The sequence below is a fragment of the Pleurodeles waltl genome, chromosome 9 (genome assembly GCF_031143425.1).
Source record: "Pleurodeles waltl isolate 20211129_DDA chromosome 9, aPleWal1.hap1.20221129, whole genome shotgun sequence".
Lineage (NCBI taxonomy): Eukaryota > Metazoa > Chordata > Amphibia > Caudata > Salamandridae > Pleurodeles > Pleurodeles waltl.
The window spans coordinates 389,280,087-389,305,160 of NC_090448.1; the positions used below are offsets into that span (position 1 = coordinate 389,280,087).

General features: G+C 44.5%; 1 protein-coding gene across 3 annotated transcripts in view; it reads left to right on the forward strand.

Moving 5' to 3' along the window:
- EML3 (EMAP like 3) overlaps window positions 1-25,074 on the forward strand; it is a 293,640-nt gene that overhangs the window by 203,859 nt on the left and 64,707 nt on the right. For all 3 annotated transcript variants that reach the window (XM_069207042.1, XM_069207043.1, XM_069207044.1), the window contains 3 exons: window positions 6,435-6,569; window positions 7,157-7,295; window positions 19,223-19,374. In XM_069207042.1, coding sequence (XP_069063143.1) covers window positions 6,435-6,569; window positions 7,157-7,295; window positions 19,223-19,374 — 426 coding nt within the window. The remainder of the gene's footprint in view (window positions 1-6,434; window positions 6,570-7,156; window positions 7,296-19,222; window positions 19,375-25,074) is intronic.

Sequence of the window (25,074 nt, forward strand, 5' to 3'; positions counted from 1 at the left end):
AAGGGAATCTCTTTATCCACTTTTTGCCATTTGCATAACACACCTTTATTCCTGTGCTATTCAATAGGGCCTCACATTTTCTGCAAGCTTCTCTTCTTAAAACCATATTGAATTGATATGACCATTGGGTTATGATCACTGAAGCCACTGAGAATTACCTGAAAAGCATCCAGTTTATACAACCATAATCTTGATATCATAATATGATCAATAACGGACCCGCAACCCCTCCTATTGAAGATAATATCAGGGGGAATATGATTCAATGAGATACCGCTTGTCAATACCAAATCATGAATCCTCATGAGATTATTTAACTTGTCCCCACAGGGATTATGAGTAAAATGAGAATAATTGCAATCATCTTCATAGAATATTCCACAAATCTTATCATCCCCTACAGAACAAACAGAAACATTAAAATCCCCACCCCACACAATTATGTAATCCTTATCCATACAGCATACCATTTCCTCAATGGCCTTATCTAGGGCTTGTAAAATTTCAACATTGGATCTCAAAAAATTATTATGATAAAAATTAATTAGGAGCATTATCGGGCTACCCTTCACTAGTAGCATCGCTAATTGATAGTATGGAGAGTCAGTTCTATATTTAATCACTTTGGCACTGAGGCGGTATTATTCAAAGTCAGCAGTCCCCGACTACCTCACCCAGCAGGCGTTCGCATTGCCAGGGTTGTAACTGATTGAAACCCATTGATATGGGTCGCTCTGTTAGCCCACGTTTCCTGAAGGCAAACTACCTGCTTGTTTTTTATCAAAGCAAGCCAATCATTGTTGAGATGTTTCTCCCCACTACCGGACACATTCCAGAATAGCATCTGCCAATACTGCGTGGAGGACCCTTCAACCCCTACGGGCTGCACAATGGAGTTTAGCCCCTGTATGTCAGATCTCCCACACTCTAAATTCTGGGGGGGGGGGTGGAATAGCCTTTTTCTCCCCAGATTTTTTACTCTCCACACCATCACTTACAACACCATTCTGTGGGGAATTACTTTTATGCCCATCTATATCAGCATTTGCCATTTGTGTCAGGGTAACCAAGTGAGTCGGAGTCGAGAACCCGTCACTCTCCCCTTGTCAATCTACTTCATCTAGACGGGTGCCCAGAGCCCAGTAACGGGGTATGGACAAGAAATTTAGTGGTTTTCCCTGGCTGACTACACTCGGCTTGGGAGGTCTGGTAGAAATATCCCAGCGGTACAGCCTGGATATTGACATCACTACCCTGCACAGTACCACACTGATTCAATATCCATTCTACCTGCTGCGGATTTCAGAAATTTACCACCACACAGTCACCAGGGAGACTTTTCTTACTGTAACCCACCCACTGTACCCTCCTTGCCCCAATAATCCAGTTCCAAAGACACTCACTATTGATCCCCCCCATGACTTATTTAGCCAATAGACCACTGTGTTTTTCAATTGTTAGTCCTGCTCAGTGATTTTGTGAGACAGTGCTGGAATGCTTTTTAACACAATTAAATAGGGGGTGCATTGAGGTGGGAGTTGCAGGACTTGTAAGTTCTTTCCCTTGGGTGAGCGTTCTGGTTTAGACCTCAAAAGCCCTTTACTGCAGATATAGGTTTAGCAGGGATTTCAACACTAATATCGGGCCGATCCATGGGATATTTGTTAGTTTATTTGGCCCTCCTGGTGTAAATTGATGGACCCTTTGGTGTACCACCGGATTGTGTTCTACTGGTGGGCTTAGGGATCAAGTCACCTTATCCAGCTCCGTATTTCAGGGAAGAGGTGGATTGCACTTCGTAGATTCTAAAAGATGTTGTAAGAAAGTGTCAATGCTATGCAATAAATCCACTAAAGGTTTAAGTGCTTTCTCTAAAATAACTTCTAGGGAAACTCAGTCCCAACAATTGCCCTCAAGATCTTTGGGTCCTGTAGGGTCCCCCAGCTGTCTGTTCCCAGCTAGTTTTGACTTATGTATCTGAGAGGTACCCCACTCAGGCCCATTAGATTTAGAACCTTTCATCCTGGACTAACCCATGTTCCCCGGGGCGAGCTTCTTCCGTTTAGTAGGAGAAGAAACAACATCTTCCAAATGTTCATTGATATCTTTATCATTAATGGTCAAATCACCATTTCTACTGGAGGAGATATTTAATTCCCCCTGTAGGACACCCCCCTTTTGAATGCTTGGTATCATACACCCATTCCTTTCCTTAATAACTTCCGAGGGAGCCCCGCCCCTATCAGAACTGCGGTATGACTGACCTTAGACACGTGTTGGGACGAGGGAACAAATGACTTTCTCGCTTCCCCCAGTTTCTCTGCAACCGATTCAATTTCTGTATTTAATGCAGTCATGGCCATAGTGAGAAATGACTCTATCAAGACTGAGGGATTAGTATCTTTAGAGCTGGCAGAGGCACTCACCGTACGTTTGCCCATTGTTGAAGTTTAAATACAGTAACACACCCTGAGAAGGATACAAAAAAGAAAAAGACTTATGACCTGCAGATAGCAAGACCAAGAGACAGGGCCCAGCCCAGCCTCATCCAGGCACGGATGGGCGCAGATGGGCACGCTCCTGGCCCGGTCTTAGCTGGGGCAGTGCCCGGGCGTGACCCGCATTGCGGGAGCAGTTTGTGGGTTATATAAGCGCCTTCAGGTGCTTTTGCAACAGGCGTTCCTCCTCCTAGCACGAGTGGGGCTGGGGATTATAGTTCAAAGACCCCCCTTCCGTGTTCTTGGGCCCCGCGCTGTGGAAGCAGTTTGTGAGTTATATGAGCCTCCAGGCGCATTTGCAACAGGTGGCCCTCCTACTCGTGCGAGTGGTGCTGGAGGTTGTAGTTCAGAGACCCCCCCCCTTTCTGTGTTCTCCGGTCCTGCACTGCGGGAGCAGTTTGTGGATTATATGCGCCTCTAGGCGCATTTGCAATAGGCAGTCCTCCTCCTTGTGCGAGTGGTGATGGGGGTTGTAGTTCAAAGACCACCCTTCTGTGTTCTCGGGTCCTCCACTGCAGGGCCAGTTCGTGGGTTATATGCGCCTCCAGGCGCGTTTGCAGGAGGGGGCCTCTTCCTAGCGCTGGTGGTGCTGGGGGTTGTAGTTCAAAGACCCCCCCTTATGTGTTCTTGGCTAATGGCTACTCATATCACATGCACCATGAACCGAAATGTCTCTGCCATCTCAAAACAGTTATTATTAGCCAGTAATATTCCTATTCAGTAACACATTCTTTACACCTGAATTGGACTCAGGCCTTTGATAGGAAACTCAGATTGGAAAGCCACCTCAAAACTAATGAAAGTGTTGCAATGCAGTATTCAAGGAAAATTTGCAAAAGAGAAATGAACATAACACAGTGATATTCATTATACCAACTTTAAGAGTTGGAAAGACTAGTGCCCTCAACCTTGAGTGAACAGGTGTTGCAGAGTGGTGATAATTTTATATCTCTGGAGTTACCAATGCTCTGTATACGGTTAATTCTGAGGGTGCAGAACTACCCGGGATTCGAAGTGAAACACTGTTGAGGTTCCACTATGGAATTCGGAATTATGAGGGAATCAGTAATTCAGGGTCTGATTCCTCCAGTTATTCCCCATTTTTCCATGCAGTTTTCCTTGGGAATTTTAGCTTCTTTGAGCAACCAGGGAGACTCAGGAATATTTCCAGGTCAATGTTTGACCCCAAATTTCAGAATCTAGATAGTACTGGTAAGTTGTGTTACTGATCCCCTTGGGAATTCTGAGAATCTAGTAATAGGGGTTAAAGTTTACTGTTTGCAGGTCTCGGGCTGGAACTCGGCCCACTTTCCTACTGACTTGTTGATGAAAGTGATATAAAAAACAACTGTTCTTGAGAATGATTTGACTGTCATGTTGGAACCTGTGCTCCATTGCCTTGTGCACAGCCCAACACTGCCCAGAGCCCAGCCCAGTCCTGAGGATATCTGAGTTCTTAGTCCACTCCAGCCCAGTGCACCGGGGAAAGCCCTGCCAGTAGCTTTGGGATCATGTGACATATAGACTGAGAAAGAGCAAGCTTCATAATCAAAGACAGAAAAAAATTATCTATCAAAATATCTACCACACACAGATGGATCCCTACAACAATTCAACATACATCCACACCCACTACTAAGCAATGGCTGCCATATTTGTTAGAATTTGAGAAGAAATAATAAATTACCTCTGCCCTACAACAAGATGGAACTAGATTTGTTAGAGTTAAAGAGGCAATTTATTTGTTTGGAGATGTTTAGTAAAGTCGATATTTTGGTAATCTATATTTTTAAGTAGGTGTTTTGTTTTCATATTCAACCACTACCTTTCCACCAAAGGCCAGCTCACAGGACTATCCATCCCATTCTAAACTAGAACCATTTAAATCAATCCAAGACCAGTCTAGTCCAGTCACTTTCAAATTCTTCCCATGAAGCCAATCAAGCCCATAACTGAATACAGCCTAGCTGATCCCAGATCAGCAATAGCCCAGCCAAGTGCTCGGCCAGTAGCCCAGTCAAGAGATCAGTCTCAGAGTCGATGTCTTTCAACAGTGGTTTCTGTTAAAAAAACAGGCTTCCTGCTAGGATAATGGTTTTGTTTATAACTTTGGTGCAAACCAAATTGCAGGTCCAGTCTCCAACGTCAAGTGATATTTGCTCATGAATCCACTGCAGAGGTGCTATTTGGTCATGTCCCTCCAAACTGCCTACTATGCACTGTTTGCTCACAGGTATTCCACAAGTGAAACCTCCAGATAATCTTTTTGTCAAAAAGTAAAATAAATCACATTCCTGCACCTCAGAAGATGCAAAAGTATACAAGGGTATGCAAAGTAGAACAACCATACGCGTTCCAGTATGCACAAATCAAAACAATTAACTATTTTGTAGCAGGACTTACCTTCTTAAAAAGTGATGGTAAATTACATGAGTTAGGCAGTTTGCAGATCTGCAAATAGAACATGCATAATTAGCCCATGGGCAAATACTGGCCTACTTGGGATCATTAGCATCAAGCTTGTAACAAGGAATATACTTGATATATAAATAACATTGACTTACATAGCTATATTTTCATTGCTGTTTATTTTGTGCATATGTTGATAGCGAGTAAAGGAGGATGTCAATTACTGGAATTATGCCTCAGCCAGGGGTGCACAGGAAGTTAAACCATTGTGGTTTTGGTGCCCATACCACTAAGTATCTTTATTAGAAGTTGATATAGTGTGTTTTAGTTGAAGGTGACCTTACGTAACAGAGCACCTGGTGTATGTATCCCTCTAACGCAAAGGTCTTCATACTGGAGGGCAGGCCCCCCTAGGGGGCCCTAAAGAGATCCCAGGGGGACCCCAGGCCCCTGCCAAAAAGGAGCATTATAGTGAGAATAGTGTTTTGTTTTAGTGACTGGTAGTAAGCCCCACTGTGATGGGCCATCACTAACATCGTTTGTCATTTATATCCTGGCTGGCAGAAGCTGTCAAAAGGGAAGGGACTTTAAATATTCTTCAAACCCCTCACTCCCAGTTTTAATAATCACACTATGGATACTTTTACATGTTAGTAAAGCCTGCCTGACCAGAATAATATGTTTGGCAATCATGTATTTGATTGCAATTTTAAATCAGTAGCAGAACTCAACAGCAATGTTTAAATAAGGCTAGACATATTTAAACATTGCCAGTTTAATAAAATAGTTGTGAAAAATGTTGGGGGGGGGGCGATGATATTTTATTTTCCTCTGAGGGGGCGCGGCATTAAATAGTTTGAAGACCACTGCTCTAAAGTCAGTTCAAATGTTATAATGAATGACATTAATAGATAGGATACTTTACAGTTGCAGCCTACATTATTTAAGGCTATGTGAAACTGATGGCACTACTGCTAACTGGGTTCATTCGACTCTGACTGAATACAAATTCTAATACTGGGTGCAAAAGTCAATTGTTTCCCAGTCAGTACACCATTGTTGCATATGACTTGAAAAGGTAGCCATCTAGAGGTGGTATCATCCAGGCCTCTAGCTAGATTAAAGGAAACACAGAATATTCTAATCAACATTAAAATTCCATGTGGAGGTCGCTGCTAACAAATGAACAGGTGTATATCCTTCATCTTGAACTAAATGGCCCTTTCCTGGAGCAAGTTTGAACCCGATCCACCCTGTACCTGAGGAGGGCCTAGTGGTCACACCAAGCCAGCGAGCCATGACTTGTGAGTCTTTCTGACTTGGTAGTGGCTTGGGGATTCTGCTGTGATCCTTCTGTGCCCGGGGAAATTTGTCCTGGTCCTTAGTGTTTCAAGGAGTCTATTTTCATGTCATGTGTGATTTACCAGAGAGTCATCTGTCCTACCACCTCAGTCTCCAGAACACCAGCTCTGTTGTCTCACTGTCCAAGGACATCTTTCCTAACACAATATTGCTGTCCTTCTACAGAGCACAAATGAGTCTGTCCTGACAGTGGAGTTTAATCCTCAGGATAGCAGCAACATCATCTCCAGTGGAAAATCCCACGTCTTCTTCTGGAGTTGGAGCGGCAGTGTTCTGTCCAAGAAGCAAGGCATCTTTGGGGTAAGAGTTCCAGGTTCAGACCAAAGTTGTGCTTCTGCTGTTTGACAAAGACATGCAGATGTTTGGGGTAAAAGCAAATTGTACAGGCAAAGTGTGAATGTGTGTACTCTGTTTATTGAAAAGGCACATTTGGAGTAGATTGGCGGATTAAGGGGTGCTCCTGTAGTTTGATCAAGAAACAAGCATCACTGGGTGAAGAGCACCAATGGATTGGGTGTCTTTTGGTTAAGAACACCCAGTAGCCGTGAAGAAGTGCCCTTTAACTCATGGGCAAGCAGTAGGGCAGCTTTAAGCAATCACCCCTGAATCCTGGAGTAATCCCATGGGAGGAGTTCAGAGGGGTTTGAAGCTGCCCTAAAGGCAGTCCTTTTTTATACCAAGCAGGTGATATTTCTTGTGCAGTGGGTAGGTTGTGACTGCCTATGCAACATCACTGTATGGCTTCTGTTTGCCTCCTCACAATTATTACACATATATGTCCATCTCCCTTTGTTTATTGCTCTTTTTCTTGTGTATGATGTTGTGATCTTCATGGGTTGGAAGCTCTCTCACCCACTCTTGTCGCCCATCACTCTCTCCAATTGCAGAAGTACAAGAAGCCTAAGTTCATGCACTGCTTTGTGTTCAGCGTCAATGGTGACGTCCTGACTGGAGACTCCGAGGGCACCATCCTGACCTGGGGCAAGTCTGCCGCTGACATCAAAACTCTTGGCAAAGGGGCCAAAGGTGAGGAATCCATAAGGTGGAAGGCATAGGTGATAAACCAAAGGTGAGGTGTAGTAGATAGCAGCCAAAGATGAGAGCACCTTTTTGACCTTCAGTAAGACCACTGCTGAACTCTAAACAGTGGGCAAGGTGGTCAAATTAAGAAGTAAGGCAAGGCATGGGAATTAAAAATTCAAATGTTAGGATCACATAATATGAGGGACTCAAGGCAGAAGAAGGGTAAGGACAGCATTCTGGCATGAAGTAGACCAGTGGTGACCATGAAACTTTGGGTAAGAAAGCCAAAGATGAGAATTCTGGTAGGTGTATGAAAGATGATGACCTTGTGAGAAGTGAGCAGAGGTATACGAAGCTAGGAGAAGAGTTCTATGACAGACCTACCGAGAAACTTTAAATAACTCTAATCCAGGTCCTGAATATCAGTCCTATTTACTTCTACATCAAAACCATCAGTATTACACCAAACCAGCAATTCATGTATGACCCCTGTACTTATAAAAATATGCTATAAGGTATTAAGCATTTTAGTAAATCTTCACAGGTCTAAATCCATAAAATTGTGATTAGAAAATTCAACACATAAGCAGATTAGAAAACAAATATTTGAAAAATTTCTACTGGATCTAACACACTGTATGTAACTGGATTAGATATTGAGGAACACTAGACTCAGCCCCGGCCAACAGAACACACCTTTTAGGGTATTCCTGGGTCACCAATAAATTCTACACACACGCCGAAAAACCCTTAAAGCCTAAAAAAATTGTGCAGGGGGAAGTGTAATAATTCTGTTGAACTCCTGATCTGAGGGTATGACATATATAGTTTCACAGACAAACATCGGGTAAGACAGGACATGCTCCTTAGTTATGTCAGTGCTTCCAGCGCGTAATATACCTTCAGCAAAGCAATCACTTTATCTCAGTCTATTATGGATATGACAAAGAGTTTTAGTGACACTGTGGAATCTCCCCACTTTCAGTTGCCCTAAACATAAATGTGAAACAATCTTGGCTTTGCCTTTGGCTACAGTCCTTTTATGGCAACATTGAAGAAGGCGTTGTGCTTATGACAACAGGTTTAGTCCTTCCACTCTACCAATGAATCAAGGAAAAGTGTCAGTCCATGAGTGGCCCCCTGGCTGAGCTATGGGTCATGGAACCATCTTGAGCTGGATAATATATTTTATTGTCAACTGTAAACTAAGTCATTGTTGTGCTCCTTTCTTTTGTGCCCAAATTGGTTACTAAATATAGCAGCTTTCAGCCAGCCTGTTGGCTTTCCAGCAGCTACAGTGAACCTGAATTGTGCACAAAATATATTTTGTATACAGTGGAATAGATTCAAATACTTTAAATTCACAGACGTGTTCCAAAAGTACATTATATGGTTATACACAGCTATTTTGATGTCACAAAACTTTCTGGGTCACTTCTTATACATAGTGAAGTAGAGTTTCATTGCCTGGTGCTTTCCATAGGCAGTGAAGGAATCTGTTTCTGTAGGTCTTATTTTGGTCCTGGGCCAGGAGAACCCATGCAGTCTGTTCTAAGGTTGCTTACTTGGTAGTCATAATGGTCTGTGCTTTCAGTCTTAATATAGTGCTAGGTATTTTTTATTTGACCTCTACCCAACTCTGCAGTCATTCTGTTTAACTTTCCCAGGGGGGCACAATCCTATAGCACTTCTATCACTAAGGCCTTCATTAAAACATTGGCGGTAAATGCCGCCTACTGCCACGGCGACAGCCGCTAAAAGACCGTCGCTGCGGCTAACAGCCATCTGCCAAATAATGACCACAGCTGGATTTCCAGTACAAGAAGGGCGGAAATCCGGCTGTGGCCATGCTGGCGGATGGTGTTAAGGTGGTGCTGCTACCACCAAGCAGTGCTACGTCAGTTGACCGCCGCCAGACGTATTTTGTCAAATAATACGGCCTGGTGGTGTTCTGCTGGCGGGCGCTGCTGACGGTAGCAGCTCCCCGTCCCATCCCCTGCCAGAAGACCCCCTGGATCCAGGTAAGTTCGGTTTCCGACAGGGGAGGAGGGTGTTTTGTGTGTGTGTGAGGGGGTGTGCATGAATGTGTGAGTGTATGCGTGAATGCGAATATATGTGTAGTGTTGTTTGCGTGCATGTATGCATGTGTGAGAATGTGTGTACAAATGGATATGTGAATGCGTGTCTGCGTGTCAGTGTGAATGTGGTACGGATGTGTGCATGAATGAATGGATGCATGCATGTATGAATGCGTGTATGTCTGTGTGAGTGAGTGTGTGTATGCGTGGTGTGTGTCTGCGTGTGTGTGTTGGGGGTGGGGAATTGGAAGGGGGGAGCGTGGATGGAGGGGTGGCGGCGTCTGGGGAGTGTTTAGGGGAGAGGGGGCCTCCTATCAGTGACAGGCAAGGAATTCCCTGTCACTGATAGAGACTACCACCATGGTTTTCGTGGCATTATGAAGCCACGAAAACCATGGTGGTAGGCAGGGTCAAAATGCCTGAGGCGGTACAATAGCAGCCTCCGGGCTGGAGATTCTTATCTCCAGCCCAACGGCTGCTACCACCATGGCGGTCGGAGTGGTACATTGGCGGGTTGGCTGAAGCCAACCTGCCAATGTCATAATGTGGCGGTATGTACCGCCAGCTTGTTGGCGGTACCACCGCCACATTACCACCGACCGCCGGGGTCAAAATTACCCCCTAAATGTCTTGCTCATTTTTAACTTTCATCAGAGCTTTTCACCTCTCTGAGAAAAGATGTATACTGTTAATCCCAGAAGAGTGAGGAGAGTCTACATTTCCAAGAGTACAGTTTACTAGGGACCCACAGGAGGTAGTAAGAGAGGGGCACATGTCAACCACTGGATATTCTGTAAAAAAATCACTTTAAGTCTTTAAATGTCACCCCAATGCTGGACATGTATTTGGGGGTAAATCTCCATTAGCATTAAAGTAATCCACTTATGAGATTTGTTGGGAGCCGATGATTCTCAATAGTTTCCTTTGAAAAGTAATTCTCTGGATTGAAGACAAGTAAATAGGATAGTGCCCATTTGCCTCCTCATCTGGTGGACCTGGTATTGTCCATCATTTGAACATGACAGTGTCATGAGGTCGGACTGTGTGCTGTACTACTGAGGTTTCATGCCAGGAGTGATTGTGGCATATTATCTGGATTCCTGTCATTCCCTTCCCATAGACTACTCTGTTTTATAGAATAGCCACTTTGAGTGTGATTTCTGAAGGGGCTTACTCTGGTCTTATTATATAATTGACCCTACTGACAATTTATGTAACTAAATACAGGTTCATAGTAGCACCTTCTAGGAGGTTTAAGTTCTTCAACACACTTGCTTTTGACCCAGAGATTTTCACGTAGAATACTAAGAAAACTGTACCTAAACTGAGCTTGAAGATCATATTTAGGGAAACCCCTTGTGCCAACCCAGGATTGCCTTTGGCACCCTTGGTTCGGAGCTTGATTGTTGTGTGTTAAAGCACATCTCCATGTTGACTACTCACGCATTGTGCCCACTTCTAGAAGGGAAAATCTAAGAATACTTTACTGCAGAATTCTTTGTCCTTCTTGGACCGTACTCTGTTCTTCTAAGTGATTAAGATCTGCACTATAATTGCAGGACTTAGAACCAGTGCAGGAAAAATCACATTTGAGTATATCAGCTGTGTGCCAAAGGTACATGCCACCAGGTCAAGAATACCTTTACTCCTTAACTTATAGTAACCAACCTGGTCCTATTCCTGCATAGATCTGCACCGAAACCAGACACCCCTGTTTTACCTACATACCTGCATTGTCATTTTTAGATCTGTTATGTAATACTTACTTAATAAATTGCTTTTGTAGGGGTGTAATACTATTTTTTTGATTTCAGGTTAACTATTATATTGTTCATCCTTTTTAGAAACATGTTGCCTCATTTAGCATTAGAACATTGTAATTAAATTGAATATACTACATAACACCACATGCAAGGTTCACATCTTAAGCTTGGCAGAGCTACCAAGTGGTGAACCAGGTACACATAAGAAGACTTTGTTCTTCCTTTCAATCTAGCTGTACCTAGGCTTTTGAAAGAAATATCTTCCTTGGAACAACGCAATGGCTACCTTTATTTATCAAGGTGCTAGAATCCAGTGTGAATTTCAGAGTGCTAGGGAAATATGATTGCATATTGCAACTGATGAGGTGCATCAAAGTCCACATATATTTCCGCTCTCCTTGTCTGGATATACTCCTGCTTTCTTTTTATCCACCATTCTAATGGTGTCCTTGTGTGTAGGGAAGAAGTGGACAAACATCAAAACATGAATGGATGCTCCAGCTGCCATACCTGTGCACCTACTGCAACACCTCCCCCCACATTTAAGGTGATGAGCCATACTATTAATCTGCCGAAGTCTTAGCTCACTTCGCCAGTGGATGCCTTTTGTTGCAATTGAGCTGCCACCTGACCACTAGCTGACATGCTTTGGAAGCCTGCCATATTTAAGGCAGCTTACAGTGCTCTTTTTTCTGGCTGGGACCGCCATGCAAGGCTTTGTGCTACCACACAGGAAAATAACATACAATTTCCCCCTTCTGCTGAAAAAACCCTCTTGATAGTTTGTTTTCAGGTGTTTGCTTAAAAAAAAAAAAAAAATGGCTGGCCCACTATTACATGGTCTTCAAGCTGACATTCACATTTTGATTAACAGGCAAGTGACCACCAGACTGGTGGATGCAGGGCCTCCACCACCCCAGTGGTTTGATGGTCTCCCTGATAAGCTTTACAAAAGGCAGACATTTTATTTCCACTTGTCTACCTTCTATCCTTCTGTCTGTCTCCCTTCCAGGCCCCCTAATATTTCATCCTTACACATTGCCCTTCATTCTCTGTCTGGTCTCTTTCCTGGACAGCACGATTCTCTGTCCTGATTCACTCCTGCAGAATCTGTCCCTTCAGTTTGCATCACATCTGTCATTTTCTTTCTTTTAACTTTACTCCCCTGTGAAGACAGAAATCCTTGCCTAACTTGGAAAGCATCTGCTGTCAAGCTTTGTTTTTTCTGGCCTATTGTGTGACTTTCCTAGAGGACTTTCACAGCTGTGAGTACACTGGAAGTGCTCCATTATTCTAGTGTCCTTTGTCAGTAGAAGAACCAAGGTTGTACGGAAAAGGAGGTGTCCCATGAGTTTGTCCTTCCATCATGGGTGCCCTCTGGCCACCATATATCAGACTAAGGCATGAACAGCAACTGGTGGCAAGCACCCTACCAATTTTCCCAGTGTAAACCTCAAGCAGTCCCCCATAATGGGGATCCCTACCTTCTGCTGGGTATTCATGGTATGTAGTGTTTTATGTTAGGTGTGTGATGCTACTGGGACTGAAAACAGTGTGCAAGGTGAAAAGTGTCTTTAGGGAATTTGAAAAATGCCTTTAGGGTATTCTGTAAAGGTTATCTTCACCCCTGGGGAAGTGACAGTCTAAACAACTTTGTTCCCTTGATCTTTGCTCTAAAACGGAACTTCCTCGTGGGCTATGCTGTAATGCACAGGCTCTCCTGGCAAACCCGTTTTCCTTTACTGTACCTTAAACCGCCATTTCCTCTGTATTACTGATGTAGTCTAGCAACCAGAGAAATGGTGCAGAGGAACCTTGCCTGATTAGACCCGGCCACGATCCAGGCCTGCGGCCCAGAAAGCTTGACAGAAAAGCCCAGGAAAAGAATGAATGGAGGAATAACTGTATACAAGATGAAGCTTGCACTTAAATTACCCACAAATTAGGGTAGATACATCCCCCTTTATGCCAGTATGTTGTAGTCATCTGGACTTCAAGAAAGAGACTCTGCCAACATCGGCACAGAGAAGTACTTCCCAAGGGATTGTGTTCTGTTTGTGCTGTCCCATGTATGAGTTAAGAGCAAGCCCTGGACTCTATAAGAAGCCCTGTACTGCTCCTTCGTTTGGGAGAACTGCAGCTAAACTACCTGTGAAAAGGGAGCATCAACCCCTTTATATATGAATGTATGTATGTGTAAAGGTATTTATTGAGCATTAACAGAGTTTTTGCAGTAATAGGAGACCAGAGTCTCCAGGGGTACAACTGCTCCATGACCAAGAGGACAGATGGGTAGACTGAGCTGCAGTCGTGGCTCACTGTGCTCTAAAGGGGTTGGGCAGCGCGTGGAGAGGGGGATAACAAAAACATTTAATACCTTTTTTTAAATGAGAAATAAAAAAGTATGTGTTCCGCCGCCGTTCCTCTTTCCCTCATCACTGCAGGCACAGGCTCCCAGCCTGCCCTATGGCCAGTCCTGATGCTGCTCAGAGCAGCACCCACCTAGGGTGCTCGAAAGCAGATTGGGAGCGTCTGCCTGCTTTCTCCAGCCCGCAACACAGTGCCAGGCTGGAGAGAGCACAGTGCACACCCCTCGTCCCCATCATCCCCAATGCCCGTTGCTGCTGGCAGGGGGGCGATGCTCCTCCGCCATAGCGGAGGAGCCACTGCTGCTGAGCTGAGAGAAGCATGCATTTAGGATGCCTCAAGGAGCTCAGTCTTGTAGGAGCCAGAAAGACAATGCAGTACATGCAATACATGCACACGGAGAGAGACGCCCTCAACCTGCAAAGTACCATAGAGGAGCCTGCATGCTGCTAAATGCAGTCTCTGGGAGGCTTGATGGTGTTTCCTCTTCACCTGATTCTTAGTGACATATCTAATTGGCTTCAGCTAGACTTCCAGATCCGTAATCATTAAAATGAGCTTCTTAGCTATAGCCGTTCTTGGATAATTGCATGTAGGGTTCTATGTTCCCTCTGGGGTGCGCACATGCACAAGCTTACACTCCGCTTCCTTGAAGTGCCGAGAGACTTACATGGAGTATGCAGGCAGTTCCAGAAAGCATTAAAGAGCATTTTGTTACCAGACACATGTCTTTTAACAAACATTAGTAAAGCCAATAGATCTTGCATATGTGAGAACTATTGGCTTTGCCAATGTCTTTCAGCCATGTTGCATGTTAGCTGCTGTTCAGCATGGCTAAATATTAGTTGTGTGGCATATAGTAGAGTTTTTTTAAGGAGAGCAGCGCGGAGGAGAAAGGAGTAAAGTGGCATAGAATGGAGTGGTGTAGAGTGACATGGAGTGGAGTGGCATAGAGTTGCATGGAGTGGAGTGGCGTAGAGTGGAGTGGCACAGAGTCGAGTGGTGAAGAGTAGAGTGGTGAAGAGTGTTGTGGAGTGACGTAGACTGGAGTGGTGTAGAACAGCCTCAAGTGGAGTGGCATAGAGTAGAGTGGAATAAAGTGGGGTGCCGTAGAATCAAATGGAATAGAGTTGCATGGAGCACAGTGGCATAGATTGGAGTAAAGTGGAATAGAGTGGCATAGAGTGGGGTACAGTGGTGTAGAGAGTAGAGGCATAGAATGGTGTAGAGTGGTGAAAAGTAGAGTGGCATAGACTAGAGTACAGTTGAGTAGCTTAGAGTTGCATCAAGTGGAGTGGCATAGAGTAAAGTGGGGCAGAGTAGGGTGAGGTGAGTGCTGTAGAGTGGTGTGGAGTGGGGTAGAGTGGAATGGAGTGGCGTACAATGGAGTGGAGTAAAGTGGCATAAAGAGGTGTCGAAGCATAGGGTAGAGTTGCATCGAGTGGAGTAGAGTGGCATGGAATGGCATGGAATGGCATGGAGTGGCATAGAGTTGAATGGAGTAGTGTAGAGTAGAATGGTATGAGGGGAGTATTGTAAAGTTGCGCAGAGCGGAGAGGTGTAGAGTGAAGTGGTGAAGAGTGGAGTGATGTGGCATAAAGTGGTGTTGAGTACAATGGCATAGACTAGATTGGTATAGAATGCCATGGCACAAAATGGTGTGGAGTGGGGTAGAGTGGTGTGGCATAGAATAGAGTTGCTTAGAGTAGAGAGGCATAGAATATCATGGAGTAGGGTGGTGTAGAGTAGTGCGGAGTGTCAGAGCAGCGTAGAGTACAGTGGCACAGAATGGCATGGAGTGGTGTAGAGTGGCGTGCCATAGATTAGATTGGAAACGAGTGGGGTGAAGTGGCGTGGAGTAGAGTGGATTGGCGTAAAGTGAGGTAAAATGGCATGGAGTGATGTAGAGCAGAGTGGCAAAGAGTAGAGTGGTGCAGAGTGGAATGATGTAAAGAGGCATAGAGTGGAGTGAAGTATTGTAGAGTAGAGTGGCATAGAGTATAATGGCTTAGGGTAGATTAGTCTAGAGTGGCAGGGCACAGAATGTGTGGAGTAGCATAGAGTGGCATGGCAAAGAGTAGAGTGGCGGCGTGGAGTTGAATGGTATAGAGTGACTTGAAGTGATGTAGAGTACAGTGGAGTAGCACAGAGTGGAGTAGAGTAGAGGTGAGTGGGGTAGAGTTGAGTGTAGTAGAATGGTGTGTAGTGGTGTGGAGAGGAGTGGAGTGGTATAGAGTGGAGTGGCATAGAATAGAGAGGTGTAGAGTGGCATGGAGTAGAGTGGAGTGGCATAGAGCAGCATAGAGTAGAGTGGAGTAGAGTGAGTTGGAGTGGTGTAGAGTACAATGGAGTAGCATAGAGTGGAGTAGCATAGTAGTGTAGAGAGGAGTGGTGGAAAGAGGAGTGGCATAGGGTGGCATAGAGTACAGTGGTATAGAGTAGTGTCGAGTTAAGTGTCATACAGTGTAATTGTGTGAACTGGAATTGAGTGGCTTACCATAGAGTGGCCTTGAGTGGACTAGTCTATAGAGGTGTAGAGTAGAGTGGAGTGGCATACAGTAGAATGGCATAGAGTAAAATGGAGTTGCATATGGTGGTGTAGGGTGGCATAGAGTGGAGTGGAGTGGCGAAGAGTGAATTAGAGTAGAGTGGCATGGAGTAGTACAGTTGTGAGTAAAAGTAACTAAAGTGTCGATTGAGACAGCAGATAGGGTGAAAGCAACATAAATAAGAAGCCTTATGCCTATGTTAAAATGAAGGAAAGCACATTGAAGGTCTAGGAATAATACTGAAAAAATTTGAGGAAGAAAAAAGACGAGGAGGAACACATGTTCTTTGTCCATGCGTCAATGTGGAGCTAACACAAGAAAGGAAGGGAAGCCTACGGGAGCTAAGCAATCAAAAGATTACCAATGAGAGTGACATTGAAAATAACAGATGGTAAGCCGTTTGCGTGTTGTAAGCCCACTGAATAGTAAATAATAACGCATGTGCTGTGTATGCGAGTCCTAAAAATTTGCATGTGTGAAAGGTTTCGTTTCTTGGTGGATGGCATGATAAGGAAGATAAAGGAAGCCAGCTAGCAAAGGATCAGGTATGTCCTGCCCTGAGATGGGATCAAGCTGTGCGATTACCCTGGATGTGAGGAACAAGCGGGGGTTGGGGGTATTGCCTTTGCTTAGTTGGTCATATACCTTAAATTCCAGTTCTCAAGTGAAAGTGAGTAAGAGAGAGTAGAACACAGTTTACATTCTCTGAAGTTTTGTAGAAGACTACGCTAAAGGCTTCAAAACTAAAGAGTTGTTCCGCATTCCAACCAAATCTATGTCCCAACTAGAGCAGAGGGCAAATACAGCGTATCTTGCTTGATATATTGTTTCTCTGTATCAGCCATCATCACTAGCATGTGCTAAACCAACAGTAGTAAACCTGATGACTATCAAAGGCACCCACCGACACCTAACATTTTCCCTAAGGATAACTTGGCCACAGGTCTCTATGTTTTAAAGACTGAACTAATACACTATGAAGATATATGTGAAGTATCTCAGCAATTGAATGTGCTATCACCTTCTGTTTCTAGTGAAGCTTATTGTTATCTTTATGATGATTGTTATTTTACATTTGTATAGATCACTGCAACCTCGTGTGTCGTTTCATAGCTCTCAATCCGGTCCATTATATGAGCAAGTGGCATAGGCATGCATTATTGGATGTCTACATCTGTCAGGGGAAGTGTGTTCTATGACAGTAGAGTTTGTTGTAATGCCTGCAGTTCTTAGCGACACTTTACAGCGTTACATTGATGCTGAAGTTAGGCATGCATGTGTTTGAGGAGTGAGAGGGAAGAGTAGCATATTCATGCATAGCTTGATCATGAGCACTGTTAATAGCCTCCACATCGTCCTTGTGGACTAAGATCAGTATTTGTGTAGGCTATCTTTTAAAACCACAATGTTGTCCACTCACACCTTATATGACCTACTTTACCTCCATTTAAATAAGGTCCTACAGTTTATAGAATAACTATTTAGCTCGAGTTGTAGTGTGTGCATGTTATTTGCTCTGTGATGCTGTATCTGAGATTCTAAACCACTACTTCCTCCTGCAGCAACATAACGTGTATCTGTAAAGTGCATGTTTACTTTTGGGCCTCTCGGCACAGAAGTGCTAGATGTTTACTATTCCCCAGCAGTTTAGTGGTGCTCATTTTATCAAAGTCAAAAGGATGAAAGGCTAAGATATATTCTCTTATCCTCTCCAAATCACACCCTATTGTCTGTTTTCCTTTCATGTTATGTATCCTCTTATGTACTCCATTCCACATCTCAACTTTTACTTTCTTGATCCCAGATAACAATGTCATTGTGATCTCTTCTCATGTATGTACTTGCTCTTTCGACATGTGTCTTTCCACCACCCATTCCTCTCATAGAAAGTAAAAATTTACCTCTGCTTACCCTTCTGCCCTCTTGTCACCTTCGTTAACATCCTTCCTTGTGAATGTCTGGTGCAGTACAACTATCCTTTTTCTCCTATTAGTCTTTCTTTGTTTTGATATGCTGAATATATGCTTTTTAGATAAAGACAAGTTAAAAGCGAAATGGACATAGAAATAAAAGCCAGCACTTCTTCAATAAGACTTTTTTAAAGTATCAATGTCCAAATGTAGTTTTAAATTAAATTACTGAAAAGCCAAACTCAGTTCTACAAGAGATAGAGGCAACATTGATGGGCCATAGCAAGGAAGGTGAAAGGCGACATATTTAAAAAACTAAAGATTGCTCACTAGAGGACCCTGTGTAATGCGGTCAACTGTTAGAATAAATGTAGAGCTGGTGGTGATAGGTGAAGAACTTTGGAGATTGGGTACCCGGTACACCGGGAGATGGTAGGTTGATGTCCTGGGCTGCTGATGGTCATAGACGAGGGGGTCAGTGGTGAAAGGTAATGGGAACCCTCAAGCAAGAGATGTGGTAAAATGTGAGGCACAGTTCCCACAAAGATGAAAATTCCCCTTAGACAGGATCAGAGACAACAATATCCCCAAGCCCCAGGAATGGAGTTCAACACTGCATAAAAAAGGACTGACAGCAAAAGAAATTCCATTTGTTACGGTTAAGCGTTAAGTCATCGCGGAAGAAGGAGCTATGATTGATTGACCTTGAAGAAGAAAATCAAAGCTTAGAGAGACAAGGGTTGAAGACCAAAGTACTCAGTGTTTCCAGAGGATACACAGAGTGAGCTTTGAGCTCTTCTATGTAGGATATCAGGTGTAGGGAGAAGTGCAGAGGGCAAGGGGGTCTGTACTGAAAGATGGAATCACTGACACCCTGATGGTATCTAGCTGATAGAGTGGATGACCACTTGTCAAGTGAGGGAAGGAGGTCTATGTTGACTGATGCAATCTCTGCCTCCCCTTTGGAAAGAGGTTGTAGGCCTTCTGCACAAAGATAGTTGGGGATGTCTGTGCTGCTTGGTAGACATGCTAGGAGACCTCTGGAGAAGGGTACAGCAATGTTTGCTGATGAATGGAAAAAGTTGCTCTGTGAAGAGAAGCGGGGGCAGTGTGCTTCCTTTGAGGAGAGATGGTGACAAATGTGGTGCCTCAAGGTCTCAGTGCACCCATGTATGGAGGGATGACAAAATGTTTGCCGTTGTTTAGTCCTTGGTACCTTTCAGGATTACGTGGTTAATATGCCTTCTACTCTTTCTCATTCAGAGACCTTTCAGATCGTCAAACAGACAAAGGCCCACGAAGGTAGCATCTTCTCACTCTGTCTCCTGCGTTCTGGATCAGTGCTGAGTGGAGGGGGCAAGGATCGGAAGATCATCCAGTGGAGTCCCGCACTCTCAGTGGAACAGGAAATAGAGGTGAGATGATGGATGAACCGCTGTCTGTAGTGTGGATCTCTTGTATAATCAATTAATTCACCATCTAAAACACATACTTAGGGGGTCATTCTCAGAGTTCCCCCGACAGAACACCGCTCCGCGGTCCGAAGACCGCCGCGGTGATTCTGTGTTTCCCGCTGGGCTGGCGGGCGACCGCCAGAAGGCCGCCCGCCAGCCCAGCGGGAAACCCCTTCCCACGAGGAAGCCGGCTCCGAATGGAGCCGGCGGAGTGGGAAGGGTGTGACGGGTGCAGTTGCACCCGTCGCGAATTTCAGTGTCTGCTAAGCAGACACTGCAATTCTTTGTGGGGCCCCCAGGGGCCCCACGACACCCCATACCGCCATCCTGTTCCTGGCAGCCGAACCGCCAGGAACAGGATGGCGGTATGGGGTGTCGGAATCCCCATGGCGGCGCAGCAAGCTGCGCCGTCATGGAGGATTCCGTAGGGCAGCGGAAAACCGGCGGGAGACCGCCAGTTTTCCCTTTCTGACCGCGGCCAAACCGCCGCGGTCAGAATGCCCTTGAGAGCACCGCCAGCCTGTTGGCGGTGCTCTCGCGGTCGTTGACCCTGGCGGTCAATGACCGCCAGTGTCAGAATGACCCCCTTAGTGTCCAGGTCCCCTCTCTGCAACTGCCTCACTTGTCCTTGCAAGCCAGCCTGTATCATATCTGCAAACTTGTTTTGCTTGTCACCACAAGCATATGCTGTCCTCGCGCACACACACTTCACGTATGTATCAGCTAACAGTTCTGCACATCGATTAACTCTGCCAGTAGTCACTAGTAGACTGACTGACTGGAAATAAATCAGCTCAGGGGTAATTTGAGCTTTGTTTGTAAATGTCTTACCCCACTGTGCCAAATAAACTGGACTCTTTCACTGTGATCCGAAAGCAAGCAGATCTCGATCTACTGCTAGCAAGCTAGAAAACGGATTACACACCTCTCCCCTCTTATTGTTTGCCCATCTGCACATTCTCTACACACAGCTGTCTTGCATTGCAAACCAGGCTGGAGCCTGACTGCAATAACTTACTGTCACCACTAAATAAGCACAAATATCTCCATTGGCACTGCTGGTCCGTCCGCAGACTGATTACAAGGAGCCCATACATCATTGCTAGCCAATCCACACATTTCCTACAAACACATGGGCAGAGTTTCCTATCCTACAGAATGGCTACATCCCCTCACTAGTCACTAAAGTGCTTATTTGCCAACTAGCGACCTGCAAACACTTTAGTTGTGTCACTGTTAATCAGTTTGAAAACATCTCACCTGTTACTGTTAGCCAATCCACATTTAGAGTGGGCACAAGTATTCCGCCACTGCTCGGCATTCCAAACGTTATCTTCAAATAACCTACCTGTTACTGTCAGCCACATAGACATTATCTGAAAGCTTCTCACTTGACTCCGCTGGTCCGCAGTACCTACAGCTAGCCATACACCTCAATGTTCACACACAGTTTGCAAAGGTCACATCTGCCATGCTTCTCTTCCTGCTTAGTCTGCCAGCTCCACTCCAGTGCTCCTGCTCATCAACCTGCACATATCTGCACACACCCGCCTACCAGTGGAAGCCAATGTGCATCCTTTGTGGAAACAGCTCAGCAATGAGTTTGACACCTGCACCTTCCCTTCAGGCATGTTGCCTGTCTCGTGTATTCATTCCCTACACTACTGCAAGTATTTGGTCTTTATCAGTTCTACCCAACTTTCAAATTATATCAAAATGCTTCAGCTGTCACTCAAGCAAGTCTACATATAATCATCAAACAAGTGGACTGTCACTTATAGCTTCACACACTGTCGGCAAATACCTCATCTGACATCACTAGCTAACTTCCATACGCTCTACAAACAACTTCTGTATTACAACTAGACAAGCATCGTGCCGTCTTGAAACATCTCCCTTCGATTAACACTAGCCGACCCCACAATTGTGTGCAAATGCTACACTTGGATTGCTCCTACTGTCTGCAAGTATCTCATCTATCGCTGCTTGTTTCCATCTCATCTGTATCACAGCTCTTAGTGCTAGTTATGCGATGCTCTGCAAACAGCCTCTGGTGCTGGCGATACTCCCTCCCGCACCCATTACACTGAATCTGAGAAGATAACAATCTCAAATGAACCTGGGGTCACCCCACCCTGGATGCAAACATTTAACATGACACTGATTACTAAAATGCACAGTGGGGACTCCTCACCTGTATTGTCCTAAACAGTGGGAGTAGTCTGAAACCTCACCTGTCCCTGATAACCATCCCATAGGCTGTTTCTAGTACCACACCTGTATAGCAGAAAGCTTAACCACACACTAAATGCAAACAGCCCACTTTTATCTGCAAGCTAAGCTTCAGATGGTCCTTAAACATGCATTTTACCTTTAGCCAACTCTCACACAGGCTACAAAAATCTCACCTGTGCCCTGCGAACCAACCCACATCATCTGCAGTCACCATATTTATCACTGTGAGGTAATGTGGACGCTGCCCAAATATACCTGACTGTTTTTTTAGTGTCTGACACTGCCAGCAGACACGATCAACTGGCTTACACTTTCTGCAAGCTACACACCAGTCACTATAAAAGTAGCCACATATTACTCGTATGCTAGTGCTAGCCAAGGAGTAAATTGTCTGCAAACACCTCATGGCTGTCTGTGAAGTGACCTGCACACTATGTGCTTTACCCCTACCAATGCCTATAAACCCATGCATATATTCATACAAACCTAAGTTGTCACGGCTAGTCAGACATCACCATGCCTACTAATATGTCACCTTATACTTCAAACTCTATTTCATTTTTTGTCATTTAAACCTTTGCACACAGAACTTTAAAAGAGTTCGTTGCAACGTTGTAGAAACAGAACAGAGTGAAAAAGGGAAGGAGTATCAGGGTAGCCGTGCACCCAGGTGTCCTAGTAGTGGAAAGTGTGGGAGGGCAGACACGTGACTGTGATGGGCAAAGAACCCCAGGCAGAGATAACTTATGTTTGTCTTCCTGCCCACCTTTCATTGCTTGCCTTCCTGCACAACACTAATAACTTGTTTTAATGCCACATTTTGCCATTTCCGAGCTGAGCTCTACGAAAAACAGGTGCCATTTTTACCAGATTTAATGGTGTTACACTTATATAAAGAAGGATAAAAGGAGAAGACGGATTTACCAGGATTTGAACTTGAGACTTGCAGGTGATTCACCTAGGTCTACAGCAAACACTTAGCTCACAGTGCAACCACGTCAGTAAATATCTCTTCTGTCAAAGCTGACCAACTCATGTATTTGTCTGAAAACAACCGACCTACTACATCTGGCCAATCTGTGCATAACACAAATATGACCACGCCAGTGTTGACTCCAGCTGCCTCGCAAGATGTTTGCTGACACTTTACCAGTTAAGGCTATCCAATTTGCATTTTTTTTAAATCTCTCATCAGTCACAGCTGGCATGCCCATAAATGTGTACAAATACTTCATCTGTCTCAATATTATTCAGTGTTCCAGTCTGGCAAAGAAAAGTGCATCCTGCTCCGTTTCTGCTTTGCCCTGAGCCACCAATCTATGTTTCCATTTTAGGCCATCCTTGCTTTAAAATGGCACTTAACAGCAGAACTCAGGCTCTGTTAGTTAGGGGATGCAACAAAGTGTACTTAGTCAATGTGGCTATTGGTCCCCAGACCATGAAAAAAGGGACTAGTAGTCAGTGACCTCTGAATAAAAGTCTCAAAGTCACAGGCCATTTTTCGTGCACCCCTAGAAAAGAGACACCTGCATATGCTTTCTCCATCAGGTCCAGCCTACCTATGTACCTGAGCCACTTTCAGTCTCATCACCCTAGCTGAATTATTTTGGATGCACCTGAAGACCATGGCTGATAGTGTCAGGTATCAGTCAGAGGGAATTCACAAAACCTGTTGCCATTTGATATCAGTTGCTTTATTCTATTTGGAAGAGTAGGGTCAGACTGGTCTATAGGGCAATGTGGCAGTGCCAGAAGGGCTGGTCTGACAAGTCACTGTGTGCTCTGTTTTTAGGTCGGGCGCACAATTGCTTTTCGACATGTTGTAAGTTTTCTGTGGGCTTTTAACCACACCCATCTCACGCCCATCACTTTCGCTTGTTCGTGGGCTTGTCTTTCAAAAAACCCTTGATGTCATTGGTAAATGCTTTACATTTGTCCCACCTTGAGGCGGTTTTGTTACTGCCTTGCAGACTGACTCTGTTACATGGATTATTGCACGATTGCCAATGTACTTCAGCGTGGGTGAACTATTTTGTTCTTTTGTCTCTCCCCTTTGTGCTCTATGGCACTCACAGCGCAGAACAGCGCGAACTCCATAGGCGGTATTGAATTGCTGGTCATTGTTCACACTGTTACCTAATCAGAGTCATTTATTTTGGCTCTCCCCTTCACCCTCCATATCTTTCACAAAAACACCTGTAATTGATAAATGCTTAGGTAAAAAACACAGAAATCCTCTAAGTGGCTCTCCCAACACAGCGTGAGTGTCGATACTACAATATTCACTGCACTCGGTAAACTCACCCCCATAATGCTTTGCAGGGATTACTTTTGGAGAACATTTCTGCTCATAACTCAGCCTGTGGTGGTCCTAGGACAATGGGGCCACCACCAAAACATCACAACAACATGCTCTTTCTGTCTACATCATCTCAGTGACCCCACACTAGGTTAGTGGGAACCCCCAAAAAATAACTCCTCCCACCATTGTGTCTTTTTTATGCTCTTTCATGGCTGGAACCTTTGTTTTACAGCTGGGAGGAGTTTGTGTTTTAAGGGCCTTGTTTGTTATATCATTGCAGTAGACCTGCTAGCCTTCAAAATGTGTAATGCACCATGCCCTGTAGGGGCTAAATATATGCTTACACTGCATTACTTTCTGTTATTCTCTTTTCATGTGGTTATGCCCCCTAGGGGCTAACTATATGGTTACATGACCATGTTTCTTACAAGTGCTATTTTTATTTTGGTGTCCTCTAGGGATGGTTCTGAGCATTTCAGTCAACATACTACAATATTTGCATACTCAAGAGCTCACCCCATAATGCTTTGCAAGGCATTACTTTTACAAATCAATTTTGCTCATAACTCAGCCTGTGGTGGATATCCTAGGACAATGGGACCATATTCAAAACGTTCACCACAATGTCTACATTATCTCTGGGTCCCCACACTAGGTTTGTGGGGCCCCTTAAATAATTAACCCCTCCCACCATTCAGTATCTTTTCAAGTGCTTGTATGGTAATAATAATTGCATATTTTTTATTAATCTCTTTGTATTGCAAGTATAGCCATGATTCAGGCCAACCTAAGATCTTTATTACACTATGACTGTTTAAACACTCTTGATATGTTTGGGTGACCCTTCTGGTTTTGGCTATTTGTGGGCCTGCTTTATGGTCTTAGGGCTGGTTTTTACAATTGGATTCGCTGATATTACCACAAACATTGACTGCAGCAAGCACAAATGCATGCAGTTTACCATACCTTGCAAAAACACTTATACACCATGGGCCAGATGTAGCAAAACTCCAAATTGCGAGTTGCAATTTGCGAGTCCCAGCGACTCGCAAATTGCAACTCGCAAATTGGAATGGTGTCTCAGACACCTTCTGCGAGTCGCTTTGGGGTCGCAAATACCAACC